Source organism: Pleurodeles waltl, chromosome 1_1, assembly GCF_031143425.1.
Source record: "Pleurodeles waltl isolate 20211129_DDA chromosome 1_1, aPleWal1.hap1.20221129, whole genome shotgun sequence".
Taxonomy (NCBI): Eukaryota; Metazoa; Chordata; class Amphibia; order Caudata; family Salamandridae; genus Pleurodeles; species Pleurodeles waltl.
This window is the reverse complement of record NC_090436.1, coordinates 622,755,559-622,773,781: the sequence shown is the minus strand read 5'-3', so window position 1 is coordinate 622,773,781 and position 18,223 is coordinate 622,755,559. Positions and strand designations below refer to the sequence as shown.

At 47.4% G+C, this 18,223-nt stretch overlaps 1 protein-coding gene and 1 long non-coding RNA gene across 6 annotated transcripts in view; one reads left to right on the top strand and one right to left on the bottom strand.

The window, feature by feature from the left end:
- Positions 1–11,010, bottom strand: part of LOC138286216 (uncharacterized) — a 61,374-nt gene extending 50,364 nt beyond the window's left edge. For 3 of the 4 annotated variants that reach the window (XR_011201892.1, XR_011201886.1, XR_011201898.1), the window contains exon 1: positions 10,336–11,010. This is a non-coding gene — a long non-coding RNA (uncharacterized lncRNA). Of the gene's footprint in view, positions 1–8,931; positions 9,183–10,335 lie in introns of those variants that run through there. The other variant, XR_011201901.1, reaches the window with a different exon arrangement.
- MCC (MCC regulator of WNT signaling pathway) overlaps positions 1–18,223 on the top strand; it is a 1,218,505-nt gene that overhangs the window by 414,827 nt on the left and 785,455 nt on the right. The window contains exon 1 of one of the 2 annotated variants that reach the window (XM_069226495.1): positions 9,342–10,010. The exons of the other annotated variant lie outside the window; for it this stretch is intronic. Coding sequence (XP_069082596.1) covers positions 9,879–10,010 — 132 coding nt within the window. The 5' untranslated portion in view covers positions 9,342–9,878. Of the gene's footprint in view, positions 1–9,341; positions 10,011–18,223 lie in introns of those variants that run through there. 2 annotated transcript variants of the gene reach the window in all.

The window sequence follows — 18,223 nt, the reverse complement described above, 5'->3', positions numbered from 1 at the left end:
TTTCAGGGTTGCCCTTGGTTGGGAGTTCAGGTTGTACGACCAGTTAAACCATGTAATGGTATAACAGATTTTTTCCCAGGTCTGCTATGGGCAATACAACATATGTTGTTGTGACAAAGGCACAGAGGCAGCCTCCACTGGGACAATCCTTGCACCTTTCTTATGGTGGGCAGATGGCTAGACTCAAGATCATTACGTGGACATACGGGGTATGGGCACAACTGGAAAATGACACACAGTGCAGCAATATTTAAGAAGGAGGGTGCACAAATAGCATTTCTGCAAGAGACACGTGATGAGAGGGGAGGAAGTTTGTTTACAAAAACAATGGAGGGGTCAATGCTACTGTACTATGTACTCAGGTTTCGCACAGGGGATCCTTAATTTGGATTCACCCAGGAGTCCCCTTTCATCTCCTAAAAACAGATATTGACGGCAGATATGTGTTAGCAGAAGGCCTCCTGGGCAGTAAGGCAGTGTTATTAGTCAGCATATATTCCCCTAACACGGCACAATCAACCTTCTTTCAACTCACCACAACATTAACACACTGGACTCACATCCCTTGGATTCTAGGGGGGCAACTTTAACTATGTACTTGACCCTCAATTAGACCGCCCCCGCTCCCTGGCTCCCCAGTTGTATTGTCTGCGGCACTATTCTCCTGGTGGCTTCAACATTGGCTATTCCTAGACTGCTGGAGATCCCTATACCTAAATATGACTGATTTTTCATAATACTCGGCTGTGCAGGGCTTACATGTCAGACTAGAATGGATCCTATGTGACCCCGCTACGGGCGACAGGGGCGGAATACTTGGGCAAGACCTTCTGTGACCACAGCTCGATGCAACTACACTTAGAATGTGGAACCGCCCGGCCTCCAGTCCCCTCCTGGAGACCACAGCCACCCTTATTGGAAGATCAGGCACTCCGGGATGTGATGAATGACACACTACTTCACCAAAAAATGGGGCATGACTAATTCTAAACTTACCGTCTGGGAGGCTATGAACGTAGTACTACATGGCCATTTTAGTCGCATGGTGGTGGGAGTGAGGGCAACGATACACAGAGACCTGACACAGACTGAAGCAACATTGAAAAATCTAGAAGTTTACTGCTAGGGATAAACATGCAGCACGAGCCAAACTGAGCACAGCATTAGCCACAAATACCCAATCAGAGCAACTACGTTGTGTCGACTTTAGAATGTATGAGGCCAAAATGTATAACGAAGGCGACAAGGCTGGTCGCTTGTTGGACTGGTTGCTATGCAGTGACAACCCACACCCCCAGCACCCATTGTGAAGATCCGCATATCTCCAACAGAATTTGCCCTCCAACAGTTACAAATACACAAAGCATTCACAGCACATTACCACACATTTTATTACCCTCCCTCGTGTGCTACGGCGGGGCAGCCATACCCAGTTTCCTTGAGAAGGTTGACATCCCTACATACACCCTTTTAGAGAGAGGACCTCATTGCTCCTCTCACTATACAAGAAATTAGGGAATCAATTAGAGGAGCAGCCACATATAAAACACTGAGGCTAGATGGACTCCCCATTGAATTTTACAAAGCATACGAGTACCACCCTGCCCCTAAATTACTTGAACTTTATCGTATATTGGCAGATGAGGGCTGCCTGCCACAAAGTATGCAGGAGTCTCCCTTTGTAAACCAGGTAAGGACCCGGAGGACCTTGCCTCCTACCGCACGCTGTCCATGTTAGGATCAGACTACAAGATCGTAAGCAAGACCTTAGCGGGCCGCCTTTATGGGCTTATGAAAAGGCTGGTGCACGCGGACCAAAGTGCTTTCATTCCCGGGAGATCCACTATATTGAACATACGTGGATTATACACAGTGATGCAGTTGGCCCCATCTTGCTGGCCATTCTCTGCATGCCTAGTATAAGATCTAGAGAAGGCATTTGACATGGTAAAATGGGAATACTTCTTCTCAACATTAACAGGATTTGGGACAATGGAGAGGCTACAAGCTTTAATAAGCTTATTGTATGTAGAGCCACAGGCGAGGGTCAAGATAGGACAGTGCATCTCCCTCTGTTCTAAGTAAAATGAGGAAAGCAGCAGGGATGACCGCTGTCCCCCCTACTCTTCGGCCTAGCCATGGAACCTGTGGCACAAAAACAGCTGGGGGAAGAGTGGGGCGTTCCGGTGTTGGGAAAAACTAAGGTAATCTCCCTAAATGCAGACGATTTCCTGAAATATATCTGGGACATTTATGGCATTGGGCCAATTCAAGCCCTTTTGCAGGATTTCCACACAGCATCCGGGCTGTGGGTGCATTGGGTCAAGTCTTGTTTATTCCCATTACATTCACACTGCCCCCCACAGGACTTCCTTATAGAGGGTCTCCGACTGAAGTGGGAACCCTGCACGTTTCGATACCCGAGCATAAATATTTAACACGACACAGAGTTTTTGAGATGGCAATTTCAAAAAGGTTGACCACAGATGGCCTTTTGGAGCACATTACCTCTCACCGTCCAAGGGAGAGTGTCTCTTGCTAAAATGATGATGCTCCCCTGCCCGTTGTACTTCTTCCAAAATATGCTGATCATCATACCATGATCCACCTTTCATGCCTTGCACTCCACTTTGGGGTCCTTTATCTGGAATAAGGGTCGCCACTGAGTGGCAATTCGAAAATTGAGTTACCAATAACGAAACCCATCCTAGGTGTTCCTAACTTCGAGCATTATTATTTAGCAGCACAGCTGCAATTACCCATTTATTGGTTGGCAGGCTGCTACACTGAGGAGTTGGGCCCCCTCACATCTGCACATGTAAAGGCAGAGCTGCAATGTGTTTTCTTGCCCCAAGCACGCCCACCAATGGAAGCGAACGGATTGCTGCAGATTGCCATTTTTGGCACAATGTTCAGGCTTTGGTGAAAGCTTTTTAATGCACTTTACTTACCTGACATCCCACTGAAATCGATATCCACCTTCCACAAGATGCTGGCAGAGGTGGGAATGAAGACATGTTCGGAGGCTGGAGTGAACATGCTAGGTGCTATATTCCAGGAGGGCTCACTCCTAACCTATGAGCAGTTGCAAAATGAGTATAGGCCGCCTGCAGGTCATTTCCTAGCGCATGCCCACCTACTAGAGGAGGCACTCTGCCTCTGGGGCATGACAGACAGAGCTGAGCCCACACCACTCACACATATACTGCACATGATGGGTGAAGGGCATAAAAGTATAACCTTGCAGGCTTCGGGCTCTTGCGCATACTGCGCAAGATTTCCTGGCGGCAACCGACAGAGAGTAGGAGAGGGACATGGACAAGGGAGTTCACCACTAAGGAATGGGAGAAAGTGACAAAGTACTCCAGGCAAGTATCACGTAATGCAAAATGTCAAAACATACAACATAACATCCTGCACAGGGCGTAACTTACACCTGCCTTCCTCTCTTGCATGTTCGGTTCTCCGTCAACATGCCCACGGTGCCAACAAACAGGGGCGACATAAAACAAATGTTATGGGACTGTCCGGTAGCTGTAGAATATTGGGCTCGGATATTGAACAAGATTGAAAATCTAACTGGCCGTAGAGATATGCACAGAATAAATGGGACGTTACTTTGCCTTTTTTACAGATCACTAGTTGCTAAGGCAAGCAATAGGTTTGTTGACCCAGTGCTGCTGTTAGCCCGCAGACTTATTACTATGCATTGGAAATCCCCGACGTTGCCCAGTATAACACATTGGCAGGCGGCAACACTCAAGTGGGGCCAGGCGGAGACAGTGGCCTGGAGGCGAGAAGTTAGGGGCTTACAAAAATATCCTGTAGCGACAGATTGGGAAACATTACTACTCGACATGCACACTCAAACAATGACACCTGATGACCCCCTCAGGGTGGCCTCTGAGGACCACCTGTCACCTGCCTATTCTCTTCCCACTACACGCTGCTTTATTCGAACCCATCCCCATTCATTATAGCACCCCAGGCCATGATAGTGCAATGACCTTGGGTTACACCAGTATCACAGACCGGATTAGAAAATACTTACATCTGCACATCGACACATTACATGCATCACATGAAAGGTCATTTGCAAGTTAGAAACACAAACCGTTTGCTCCTGCAATTCTACTTGTGTATCCTGTACTACATGTGAAGGGATTTACAAATGGATATGTATTTAATGACATCACTCTGCTTTCTGTAATGAGCTTCATCATTGAATTCTCCATAAAAATGGTAAAAACAAAAAAAAAGGGGGGGGATGTATGTCCACACAGTACAGGATGAAAAGGGGTTTACAAAGGGAACTACTAGAGATAGAGGGGTGACTGCAGATGACGGAAGGGGCCTGGGAAATGGAACCAGAAGGGTTCTGCAATCCAGTTCATTCACAGGGAAGCACCTCACATCTTGTCTGCCTTTGACTACAGGGAATACACTAAACATTAACACAATATGGGCCTGGTTGCTTAACTCTGACCGCCCCCATATAGTTATAGATGCCATTCGCACGCCCACAAGGACTATTGTGAACTCCCAACTGGGCCTACATTCGGACACAATTGAGGTCTACTTATGCCCCCTTGACATGCCCCTACCTAATCCACTGCTGAAACAGGAACTAGTTGACCCCCTGGTGTTGGAAGAAATCAAATTGACCATCAAAAAACAAACTAGGGGCAAAACTCCTAGTACTGATGGCTTACCAATAGAGTTTTACTCCACATCCCAGGCCTCTCTTGCTCCTCGTCTCTTCAAGGTATGTGGTAAAGCTAAAGAACAGGGAAGGCTTCCAGACAGCATGCAAGAAGTCTTAATAACAGTGCTCCCAAACCCTGGGTGAGACCCACTGGAGGTGGCATCTTATTGCCCCCTTTTGTTGTTCAACCTTGATTACAAAGTGTTAAGTAAGGTATTGGCAAGTAGATTGACACCAATGAAACATGCGGTGATCCATTCAGATCAGGATGGATTCATTCTGGGCAGGAACACGTTTTTTTAACCTTCGCCGGTTATTTGGTGTCATGGACTGGGCATGTCGAACCAACACGCAGGGATGGGTGGCCTCCACAGACTTAGAAAAGGCATTTCATACCCTGGGCTGGACTTATCTGCAGGCGGTGTTATTAAAGCCAGGTCTGGGGCCAGAGTTTTGTAAATAGATGCATGTCCTTTATGAGCTTCCTGTTGTAAGGGTATGTATGGGAGAATTATTTTGGATGGTTTTGTTAGTGAGCGTGGCACTAGGCAGAGTTGTACAATGTCTCACTTGCTATTTGCCCTGACAGTGGAGGCACTGGCTTGTAGGCTGCACAAGCAGATACGCACCTGGGACTTTTCTGTGGTAGACGATCTGAGCACAGTTTCCATGTATGCGGACGACACGCTGATTTATCTGCAGGCAGACCCCATTATACTGTCAGAAGTTATGTCTGCTTTTTGAAGCTTTTTGCCGCATCTCAGGCCTGCAGATCAACGGAGGGAATCATGCTTATTCCCCTTGCTGCGGACACCTGACCTTTTACACCACTCTATAGGAGACGTCCCGGTTCTGTGGAAGTATGACACCTACAAATGCTTGGGTGTACAAATATATCACTCTGAGAACGACTTGATGGAGGGAAATCTGGGGAAGATTAGACAGTTGTTGCCCTTTTGGACACAGCTACCTCTATCCCTAACCCTCTATTGCTAACATGCTGGTCCTTCCTAGACTCCTTTATTTCTTTGCAGCACTCTCTGTGATATTGAAGAGGCCATTCTTTCTAGATCTCCAAAGCTTGTTGACCTCACTGATATGGGCTAATAAGAGAGACAGAGTCAAATTGGATACCTTATTTGCCACACTGGAAAATGGAGGGTTGGTTCCTCCCAGTTATGAGCTTTATTATGTTGTGCCAACTTCAGTGGCCACTTTGTTGGCTGCTGGACGCAGGATACCCGGATCTGTTGAGCTCGGACTTTGGGGGCACTTTCCTGTTGGAATGGCTACTGACCTCTCCCTCACACAGTGCTATCCCCTAGTACATTATTAAATGTGGCAACATGGAGCTGGAAGAAATACATACTGCACAGTAAATGGACGATGCCCTATGCACCTAGTCTTTCCCTCTGGGCACCCCCACAGTGTAGACAACTGAGGGAGGTCTTTCAAGTAGAGTCCTGGACCACAGCTGGATATAAGACATGAAGAGGTATAATAGATGATATTAGACTTTGCACGTTTGAGGACTTGACGGATGGGGGGGGCGCACCAGACCTGTGTCAGTTTCTTCTATACTCTGCACTGAGAGGAGTAGTGGGGAAAGTTAGATGTGAATCCTGTGTGGGTGGCCACCACAATCAAGGTGATGTTAACATTAACAAGATCAAGACAAACTATTTCACACATTTATAAGAACATGGTGCAGATTACGGGTATCCAGTCCTTAAGGCTTTTTGGGAAGAGAAATTGAATGTAGATTTATAGGACAGCACATGGTGAGGTTCCTGGGGTTTGTTAGAAAGAGCACACAGAACGCACAATTCTGGTTTACGCAGTACAATTATATACATTGCACGTATCTCTCCCAGGACAAAATAGTGAAAATATTCCCAGGTGCTAGGGCGATGTGTCCTAGATGGTTGCAGGTAAATTCAGATTTTTTTTCCACAAGGTTTGGTCATGCCTTGTATTAATGGTCTTTTGACAAACAGTAATCTGCTGTGTAACTGATGTCACAGCATCTATTTTACCATATGGCCCTGCATTTTGTCTTCTGCATTCTGGGATGGTAACGAAATGAACTAAACAATTGAGAGGAATCCAGGTTCTGACATTGGCAAGAAGACGCATTGCCCTGAAAAGCCAAACCACTCCTTTCAGTGGTTGCTTGGCAGAAGAATGTGATCTGCTGGCCACATGCTGAACTCTAGGTTCGGGCGGATGTCCGGGCCCGAGATGGGAGGTCTAACCTTATGGAACAATGGAATGATTATTTGGCCAGATTTAATGCTATACTCTGCTGATCAAAATGTTGAACTCCGGACATGATGCCTATTGTTCATGCCAAATTAAGTGAGGCAGTCTGCCGCTACAGTGTTACAATGTACCTTTTTCTTCTGTATTATGTTGGAATTGGTGGGGGGACGGGTTGCAGGGGAACTTGCAGAGTTGATTGTCTTGTCAGATAATTATTTCCTTCTCTTTCTGAAACTTAACTCTAGGTGGGAGCTGTCAGCATGGAATTGGGCTCATTTATGTCGCATTTATCTATAAGTGAATGTATTGTTACACCGGGCACCAGAACCAGACCTGCCCACACACCATTACTGCCTGATATACACAATATATGCCAAAAGAGAAAATAACAAAATGTTAATAAAAATATTAAATTAAAAAATGGGGCTGCGAGCAAGGAAAACACAGTGAGAAGGAGTGAAAGGCAAGCAGCAGACATGCACAAAACGGGGCTTAGAGCAAGGAGAAAGCGGTGGGAACAAGGGAAAAGCAAGCAGCAGGCACGCAAAAACTGGGCTGAGATCAAGGAGAAAGTAGTGAGAACGAGAGAAAGGCAAGCAACCGGCAGCACAAAACGGTGATGAGAGCAAGAAGAAAGCAGTGGGAAGGAGAGAAACTCAAAGAGCAGGCACACACAAAACGGGGCTGAGAGCAAAGAAAAAGCAGTGAGAAGGAGGGAAAGGCAAGCAGCAGGCATGCACAAAATAGGTCTGAGAGCACAGAGAAAGTGGTGAGAAGGAGGGCGAGACATGCAGCAGGCAAACACAAAACAGAGCTGAGCTGAGAGCAAGGAGAAAGTGGTGAGAAGGAGAGAAAGGCAAGCAGCAGGCATGCAGAAAAGGAAGCTGAGAGCAAGAAGAAACTAGTGAGAAGGAGGGAAAGGCAGGCAGCAGGCCACACAAAACAGGGCTGACAGCAACATGAAAGCTGTGTGTGCGCCACCTCCTGAATTATTATATTGGACATGCCCCAAGGACCTGGCCCACCCGGGTGCAAAAGCAATAAGAAGCGTGGGAGACCTTTTTTTTTTTTAAATGTCAGCAAAATCGCAGATCCACCTGTGTACTTTGCGGCAACTTTAAAATAAAAATCTCTTTTGCCCTTGTGAGGTCTCATGGGGACCCCAAAACAAAGACTAGGGGGTTAGGGTATTTGTACCCTGCCCCCTTCTCTTTGTTTGGCTGAAGCCCATCCCAAAATGGCTGCCAACACCTCCTGGTTGAAGTGTTGGCAGCCAACCAAATATCAGCACTGGGGCTGTTGGATTTGCACCCTTCCAAATCTATATTGTTTAACCTCTAATAACCCCAAAATTACTAAATGGATTTACAACCAATAACAAAAAACACGATCTGTGCACCAAGATTTAGCTTCCTGACAAATTTTGCGTAATTCCATTCAGCGGTTCGGGCTGTAGCCGTGTCTAAATGCCCTATGAGAATTAACATGGGAAACACACTTTTCTTTGCACCCCCCTTTTTCTCTTCACTCATTTGACAGATTGCCCTGAAACTTTCCATATGCCACAAGACCCTATGGGACATTGGTCCATGTGTAACACGACCGTATAGTTGTGGTTATGATTATTAGATCCATATTTCATAGGTAATTGTGAAATAGCTTTCTTATTTCACAACCGACTGAAATACGGGCTTTATATACTACATTATGTGTAATATAAGGACCCCCAACAACTGCAATACAACACAGGTCTCAATAGCGGCTTTCTTGATATGGTTAAGTCAGCCTTTCTATTGCACAGCCAGTTTATATTTGTAATTACTTTGACGCCATACGACAAATCTAGATGCAACTTCCCAGGCAATAACTCACGCGATCACTCACTTGAAAACAACCCACCCCCGCCTAAATCCACACACCCCAAGCTGGACAAGGAGACTTTGAAAACACAAGCTGTTAAAGACCTTGGCTTCGCCATATCCCGCGCGATGGCCTCGCCTGACCCAGGGACCCCTGAGAAGCAGGAAGGATAGAACAGGTGGATATTCTCGCCGGCGGCTTCTGGTGCAGACACATTCAACCTCCACAAGCGTAGTTACACCGTGAAATACTGAGAGCCATGCGCGCTGCTTTCAAAAGTGATTGTGTTAAGTTAACCGCCACAGGGCACCGCAGCAGAGTTGTAACAGGTACCGCCGCCCCCTACACGCGCACAGGTGTGCGAAGCGTTGAGTACATTTTTACTGCAGTTCGATGATGGGAGGGCGCACCAGGTGCCTTTCATCCGTAGCCATTCGAAAGCAGATTCTTGCTTCTCACTCCATGTACCCCGGGGCTGGCAGCCCATAAGCCGGTAACCCAATTTGTAATTGTGGCTCCCGATAAGTGGTCCAGTGCTGGCAATTTCAAACGGAGTCCTGGCTCCCCGTCACGCTCATCCTTCCCTTCCCCGCCTCCTCCCCTCCGCACAGACTCCGGCGGTACCGCCTTCTCGGGCCACTCCAGAGGCAGCTGCGAGCCAGCTGTGGCTGCTCAGAGGCCACTTCCAAGTGCAGGCCGCTGGCAGGGTGTGGTGAGGGGAAACTTCGGCGGTGGGCGCTCTCTCGGTGAGCTGCGAGTGCCTGCTGCCCGGGGAGCTCCGGGAAGGAGGGCGCCCTCCATCAGACCCAGCCGGGAGGCGGGCAGCGAGGCGGCGCTGCGGAGGCTGCACATGGGCGCTGCAGCCTGCGGGGCTCCTCGCCGCCGCCTGGCACCGCTCGCAGCGCGGGAGTCTCCCAGGAATGCGAGCCCCCTGCTCTGACACCAGCTTTCCTTCCACTATCGTCTCTCACTTGTAGGCGCCCGACTTGTGCCAAACGTGGCTTAAAATGGCTCTCTGGAGTAAAGCGTGCGCGGCAGGAAAAGGTGGGGGATGCCTGGAGCGCTGAAAGTGTGGAGCATAAACAGGAAAACCGTTCCGAATCCGGGAAGCCTGGGAAGTGAAACCATGAATTCTGGGATCGGGGTGAAGTACGGCAGCGACTCCTCGGTGGAGAGGGGCGAGGTAAGAGGACCGCTTCTCCTGTAGGTACCCCCCACCCCCTCACCCTTTTGTTTGATTTTCTCCTGTGCCATCTCCTGCCCTGCGTTGTGGGAGTTTCTGAAAACAGGGCATGAATAGACCCTTTTCCCAGCATCTTGTTTTGACTTGCATTCCCCAGGCAGTCACCCGAGCCTTGCATGTTTCTTCAGCTTTCAAGTCGAATTTAGTGGCAGGGAACTGGGCTACTCACGGCGTTAACTGGCGGTAGAGCATGTTAACTTTCCGTGGACACCCCCCCCCCCCCCCCCCCCCCCAACCCTTCCAGCACTCCTCTTCAGAGACTTACTTGATTTTCTGCCATGAGCAGGTCTTCTGTTTTTCTGGGGTAGGGGGTCCTCCAATCCTAAATGTTTAAGTGCATTTCTCCTTGTTAGTCACACACCACAGGACAAAGGGCGATTTTGATGCACCTTTCTCGAGATGTAATGGTGATGTTTAAGTTTTTTTCTTTTAATATCAGCAATAGCGCGGCACAAGTGTTTTTGCTGCAGTTTTCAAGTTCGGAATATGTCAAAACTTCAAAGTGTTTTGCGTGAGTGAGTGTCAGCCTTAAGTAAAGCGCAGAGGTATCTCTCGAGGCTCTCTGCACACGAGGTCTGTCCAGAGGACAATCAAGGTTTGCGTTTCTAACGGGAAGACTGACAGAAAAGCCACGTGTGAGGGCGTCAAGGCACCTTTGACATACTGTAAGAAGTCACCCTCTCTGGTTTGTCAGGGATGAAGGAATACATGGCAGTAACCGGAGACTTGCCGAGTCTTAAAGGTCCCATTCGGTGTCTCAGCAGCTTTGGCCGTGTGAAACAGCGGGAAAAGGACCAGCTACTGCGGGAAGCCTGAAAATGGTTAGGCGCTGGCTGGCGTTCTCTGCTGTTATCGCTGCTTCCCCGTGGGGATGAGGAGAAAGGGCAGGAAGTGGAAGTAACTGGGAATGTTTAACCCTTGCTCCGCCTCCTCACCCCAGTGGCACACACCTCTCACCCCCGCCCTGCCCCTGTGAAAACTGATCAAGCGAGACGGCTGCTCCCCCTGTCCGTCAGTTCCTTTTTCTGGTCCCCTGGCCCGTGTCTGCTGTTGCTTTAAACTTTAGCAGAGACGCGTGGTTTTCAGGCTAGGCCACAGTACTGCAAACGGCACCACAGAGAGTGCATTATGTAAATCAGAGCTCCGCCAAACAAAATGTTTACGCAGCGCGGAAGATATAACCAGGGCTCAGTGGAGACGCGATTGATGAGTGTAATATTGGTTTCATGTGTGATGCAAGGGTTGGGGCCGCCTGGTGGGCTGAAGACCAAAGCATGTACGATGTGCCCTTGCTGTTGCGATTGTAACCACGGTTAAACTTAAGCCACAAAGATTGAAGTCCGATGTTAGGCTCGCGAATTGGGTGTTAGCAGCGCATCAACCTACTCAGTGAGGGCTATGAGTAGGGTCAGGGGCATAGCTATGGTTGGTGCAGCAGGTGCAATAGCACCGGGTCCCGGCGCCCCGTTCAACCCTGAAAATTGCTGTATTTTACTAACCCAACAACAGTCAAAGGCCATTTTCCTTGCGTGTTCAGGGTTCCAAGGCATCCTTGCTATGCTTCTGGACCTTGTAACCGCATATCAACTGGACACAACTTCTCCAGTTCTGGGTTTTGATTTAACAGTGCATTCTGGGAGTTGTCCCCTTGGCGCAATTTGAGACAATTGTACCTGCACACCGGTTACAAATGTTGTGTGAAAGCTAAGTGCAGGACTGAAAACATGGTGTCCTGGTGACATAAAGCCATCTGGTCACCTTAGGTAAGACCTAAACCATCTATGTCAACAGAGTTTGTGAGTACTTTATTTGACAAAAAATCACTACAATCAGCGGTTCTAGCTGCTACCTGTTTGACTGAGCTTACATTAATATGGCGAGAAACACAAGCGAGCAATCAATGGTTTTTGTATTCATTTGGTGAACAACATTATAGTTGTGTTTAGTGAAGTGCATTTTTATATTATAAACATGAATGCTTTGTGGACAGTTGTCAGCAACGGTTGACACCTGTTGCCCGTCAATCTTTTGAATGCAGATGTTGGCTTTGGTGATAGTTGCAGATGTGCTGGTGCAACGTACTCTAAGCGGGAGGACAATGCTTCTTCGGCCTGCCCCATGCTTCGTTGGTTTGGATATTGTGTTGTTTAGATGAGTTTTGTGTTTTTAAGATCAGAGTGAGGCATCTTTTTTTAAGGGGCATGTCCTAGGAGACAGGATGTGAGTTGTGGGTGTCAGTAATGGGTACGTGGACCTAGGGGCTGTTCAGCTCAAGGTCATTAGGAGAGGGATCACTAATGAGCTGTAAGTGATGAAGACCAAATTGTGATACAACGGAGGAAGGCCCTTGTAGTAGTGCTTCAACTTGGTATTAAATTAGAGCCTGTTGGGACATTGGACAGCATATTGCATTCTCATCCTCCCACATGAAACATGGAAGTATTCCTTTACAGTGTTTCATGAACACTCATATGTTGGAAGCTCATGGCCCGCCCAGTCAAAATAGTTCCCCTACCACAGCCTTTCTCTCAAACAGTAGGGTTGGGACATGACTGAACTGTAACCACTTCTTTGGTTCACTGTCTGGTAAATGCTTCACAGCCACTGTTTCTGCAAGAATGGTACACAGGCTCACGCGGTTCTTTCCATTTGTTAATGTTGGCATGCCAGAGCAGTGGCCGTGAGAGCTGAAGGTGGAAGGAAATGAGTGTCCAGGCCGGGATCTGAGGTTTGGTCGAGTGGTGGTTTGTCAGCAGTGCTCACAGGAGACACGAGTTCTAATTCTGATTTCCATACAGCAATGTGTTGTGATCTTAGGCAAACCACTTCATCTCCTCGTGTCTCATTTCCGGGACTTGTCAAGTTTTCATCAAACCTTTTACGATCTGCTTTCTGTGGTGCGTGGGTCGGGATCGACCTGGGCTGTCAATGGTACTGATCGCTGGGGTAGTGAATCTGGAAGGAGGGGAAGGAGTAACACGTTGGGGTATTTGCAGAATTAAAAGGCAGTGAAATCGTGTCAGACTCGAGTCCCAGTGGCCCCTGGCTGCTGTCACCGTCTGTGCATCTGTAATGTAGAGTTCCCTTCCGCAGTGGGTCCATAACATGAGTCATGTCTCCTGGCAGCCCCTCTTTAAGCGTCCACCCGGTTTACTGTAAGAATGCATTGATTCGCCAAGGCTGCAGTGTGGTGTTTGCTTACGGCCCTCTGGTCGGGCTTGATACTGGAGACTGATTTAGGCTCCACGCAGCTGTATTACTTTAGCTGCATTTGTGAGCAGTGCCCGCTGCTGCTGTTAGGGAGCCACAGATCTGAGTCCAGGATATGACACAGGCTGGTCTGACAGGGGTGGGCCAACCATGCACCCACTTGTGAAGGTTACCCCTCACTCGTGCCACAGGCGGGGCAGAAATGTGAACACACTTTCACCAAACAGGTCTTCTCTTCCAGGCAGTTTGCCCTCACAAAGTGGACATGTATTGTGCCTATCTGGAGGCCCAGCACAGTTCATTTATTCCATCGCTTCAGCCCGAGCTCGCCTGACGCTGCCATTTTTTCCCCAAAATTAACACTCAATGACAGTTCCGTGGTTTTGTTACCTGAACGTTTTCTATTTTTTTTATGTGTATTTTGTTCAGATCAATACACAGACATTGGTTCTGAACTTTGAAATATACCTAACCTGTTCTAGTTTAAAGGGGTTGTTTCTAAACCCCAGAAGGGCCAATTCATCTCTTTCACTGCTCGAAGGTGCGTGCTGCAGGGATGGGGCTGTTAGATGCAAGAGGTGAAGCCTCGAGTTAGTCGAAGTGTTCTCATCCCCGTCCTCAGCAGAGATATTAAATAGCATAGTACGCTCCTTGCATATATGGTGTATGCTGTAACATGTTTTTTGGTTTTTTTTTTGGATTTTTTTCACTATCTTTATTTTATTAGTTTTGCATACAAACTGCATACAGTGTAACAGATCAATTAGACAGTGTCATGAAATAATTTTGCCACACGAGGAGAGGCAAAGCGCCAAGTCACCCAAGCCTTGAAGATTATATGATAACCGGGATATCCCCCCTCCCTCGGTTCAATGCCATCACTTGGAATGAAATAGGCAAATTTTTCACACATGGGCTATATCTGCTAGCCAAGCCAGTCCTCTCATTATCCCACCAGAGGCCTCTACTCATTTGATCATCTCCATTGTTAAACAGAGAGCCTTCCGTACCTTCCTTCACCCCTCCTCTTCTACAGGAGAATCTGAGCTGGAGTAGTCCCCATCTGTAAAACTCTCGAATAGTTGTCCCCAAGCCAAAATTTCAGCTGACACCCCCCTCATCTGTGCGTGCCAAACACACATGTTGTTCCTCCGCAGCCCCCCAATTCCAACAAATCCACTGCTGTAGGAGGAGGCTTCGGGTTCCCAACCACCAAACAGCCTCTCTCCTTTTTGCTAATGGCAGAGCCAGTTGGGCAATCTTATATGGTATCTTCCACCCCTTCGGTCTAGTTATTACCCCCAAAAAACAGGTTTTCAGAGTGTGTGTAAGAGTCAGCCTAGTAGCGGCCATTATTTTAGGGACCACCTCTTTCCAGAAAGCCTGAACCCCATCACACGTCCAGGCCAGATGCAAAAACGCGGCCACCAGTGCCCGGCAACACCCACATCTGGCCTCCCTGGTTGGATTCATTTTATTCAGTATATGTGGCATCATGTATTTAAAATACATTAATTTAAATCTATTGTTGCATGAGACGATGCACACCAGCTGCGAGACCTGTTTCCATTCTTCATTGGAAATTCCTTCACCCATGTCTCTCTCTTACGCGCTCCGTGCTGCACACTCTGTGGTTGGCTTGTCACACCTAAGTGCTTTGTAGAACAATTAAATCACATGATGACCCTCCCCCATCTAACGCGTCTCTCCAGTACTTGTGGAGCCTCCAGGAAATCACACCATACCTCCTGTACCACCTTTTCCAGTTTGGCATATTGCAAAAATTGCCCTGGTCCTACTCCAGACGTCTCCTGCACCTCTTGAAAGGAGATAAAATGTTCACCCAGATAAATGTCCCCAGCTGTCAGACAACCACCCTCTCACCATAGCTCCATGGTCATATATTCCTCAATGGCCCTGGAGGGTGCTAAGTTCCATAACTTCAAGTCCCTATCGAAGGGTGCTCATCGAATAATCTTCTTGACTATCTGCTCCAATATAGAAGCCGTGACCTTCACCAGGTATGGTATTGGATGCTCCGATCTGCCTCCCTTCATCAGAGGTTGCGGCACTGTCTCCACCCAGCATGCCCGGTCGTATCTGTGATGCATAATAATAGAGCTGTAGATCGGGAACATCCAACCCCCCACCCCCATCTTCCTAATTTTTCTTAAGTATGGAGAGGGAGCCTATAGTACATCGTCCTGCCCAATTCAACAAGACCAGGAGTCCATCTAGCTTACAAAAGAAGTTGGGAGCGAATGGGAATAAAGCTTTCTGAATCAGATGTAGACAACAAGGAAGAAACACCACTTTTGCAACTGCGGCCCTACCCATCCCAGAAAGAGGAAGTCTAGTCCAAAAAGCAACAGAGCCCACCAGGCCATTAACTACTCTCTCTATGTTGAAACAATTTTGTGCCTCCTCTGAATGAGTAATCCATATGCCCAGGTATCGAAGCCACCCCCATGGGAAACAACAATTACTTTCTGGCATTAATCTTGAGTCCTGAAAAACTGCCGAACACCATCAGCAGCCTCATTAGCACTGGTACCGATTCCTCTGGTGACTGAGATAAATCAGTTCGTCATCTGCGTATAGTGAGACCGCATGGGATTGCGTCCCTATTTGTATTCCATATTGATTCATATCATGGCGCAGTAATGTAAGAGGCTCAATTGCGAGGGTCAATAGGAGTGGGGACATTGGGCATCCTAGCCTCGTACCTCTGCCCACCGCCCATGCCTCAGAGAGCTGGCCCCCTACTCAAATACAAATAGTGGGGTCTGTGTAAAGAAGGCAAACCCATGCACAAAACTGCGACTCAAAGTTCATGCTGTGTAAGACTGTCCACAAGTAATTCCAATCAAAAGTGTCAAATGCCTTTTCTAAATCTAGTGACACCAAGGTGAACTCCTGGGCAGCCTCCAAGGTCTCATGCAAAAAATTGCAACATGCCACAGATTAAGGGCAGTGCTGCACGCCGGTATAAATCCACATTGATCCTCATGGATCACATCTGAAATCACTCCCGTCAGTCTGGTTGCCAGGGCCTTGGAAAGGATTTTAACATCAGAATTTAACATAGTTGGGGGTCTGTAGGCTGAGGGATCCGTTGCATATCCCCCGGTTTTAACATAAGTACTATTCCTTCCCTCATTGATGCCGGCAGTGTTCCCCTTTCCCTCACCTCCAAGAATACTTCTTGCAACTTAGACAGGAGTGTAACCTTAAAGGTCTGATAGAATCCCAACAGGAAGTATCTCCTCCTGGTGCTTTAGCTTTGTTCATCGCTTTACTGGACTCTTTTAGCTCTTCCTTCTTTAGTGCTGTCCTCCTCCTGCCCCTGTCGCTGTTCAGGACTCAGCCTGGGAAGACCAGCCCCTCTCACAAAATTATTGAGGTCCCTTTCCAGACTAGGAGGCCCTGCTCTTTATACCGCCCTAAAATGCTCGACTAAGACAGCCAGGATCTCGTCTCTACTATATATGCCCTAGTGTCTCTAATATATAGAATGGAGGCAGGCTCAGTCTCCCTCTGAAGTATCCAAGCCAGGAGGTGCCCAACTTATCCACCTCCCTGTGCAATCTCTGACGATAGGCCCTTAGAGTCATCTTATCAAGCCTATCCCAGACCTCATTCATGTCCCTGTATGCCTTTTAACAATTCCCCGTGTGTCACCAGAGCATGTCTCCTCCCCCTGTAGTTCTGCCAATTTATTTTCTAGTGCCTTAAGTTCTGCCTCGAGCTGTTGCCTCAATGCTATGACATTTCTATGTGTATTAGTTTTAGCAGAAGGTGTTTAACCAGGATGCAAAGGGTAACATTTGTGCCGCAAGCTAAAATCAAACTGAAGAGATATTATGAGTATTAGGATATTTGTTTTTTTTTTGTGATATTATGACATCCAATCTGTGTGGCAGCAAAACATGATTTTCTCATTTCTCTTTTGCTGTACTGTGGTAATAAACTTGATTTTGAGCTTTACACTGTCATAATATATGTACGAAGATGTATTTGTGTGTATGCAAAAGCTAAGTACTAAACATTTCTGAAACTTTTCTGTTCACCTGTTATGTGAATATGAGTCTATGGTGTGCAATTTATTCTGAGATAAGACTGTCCTGCCATATTCTCAGCTACTGGGAACTTGTGTTACCTGGTGACTGCAATGGAAACTGCTTGTCAAAGCTCTTAGAGAAGGTTATGGTAGGCAGCTGATACCACGGGTCACACACAGCCCTTCTTGAAACTGATCCAGCCTCCGTTTGTGGATACTCTAGCCTGAGATAATTGTCTATTACTAGCCAGTATGAACTGGAGACTAGCTTTCAGTCTATGACTGCCTTTATGTTGCACTTGAGGCCGCCCAGAGCCATGTCCCGGGTACAGTGTACCAGATGTTACTTATGTCCTAGCTCCAATGAACTTCCTCTCCCTCTTGTCAGAGGAGGCCTTACAAGCACAGGACAAGGCTACATTCTTTCATCGAGATCTTGACTTCCTTTTGGCAGTACTTTGGTATTGCACACTCCTGCCTTCTCCAAACCTCTTCCCCATTCTCCAAATAAACAGAAAAAGAGAATATGGGAGAAGAGCAGAGGTTGAGCAAACCTCAGGCTTTTTAGCCTGTGCAGTCCTCTGGTGTAAAAACCTTACATAGTACGCCCATCAGCATTGACTATGAAGTAACCAGAACCACAACTGAGCTCAGTTTCTCCAGATTTGCAGGAGTCCCGGGTCTTCCACATTCCAAAGAGTCACAGGAGACTCTAGGAGAGGTCTCCTAGTTATTTTTTTTCTGTTTATACTCTGCTTAGGCATGCGAAAGAAGGCAGAGGACGTGCAGGTTGAATTAGCACTGCACTATATATCTGTCACTTGTAGTCTGACAGAGATTTCGATTCAATGATCTTTCTGCATTAGTAGTCACACCTACTATT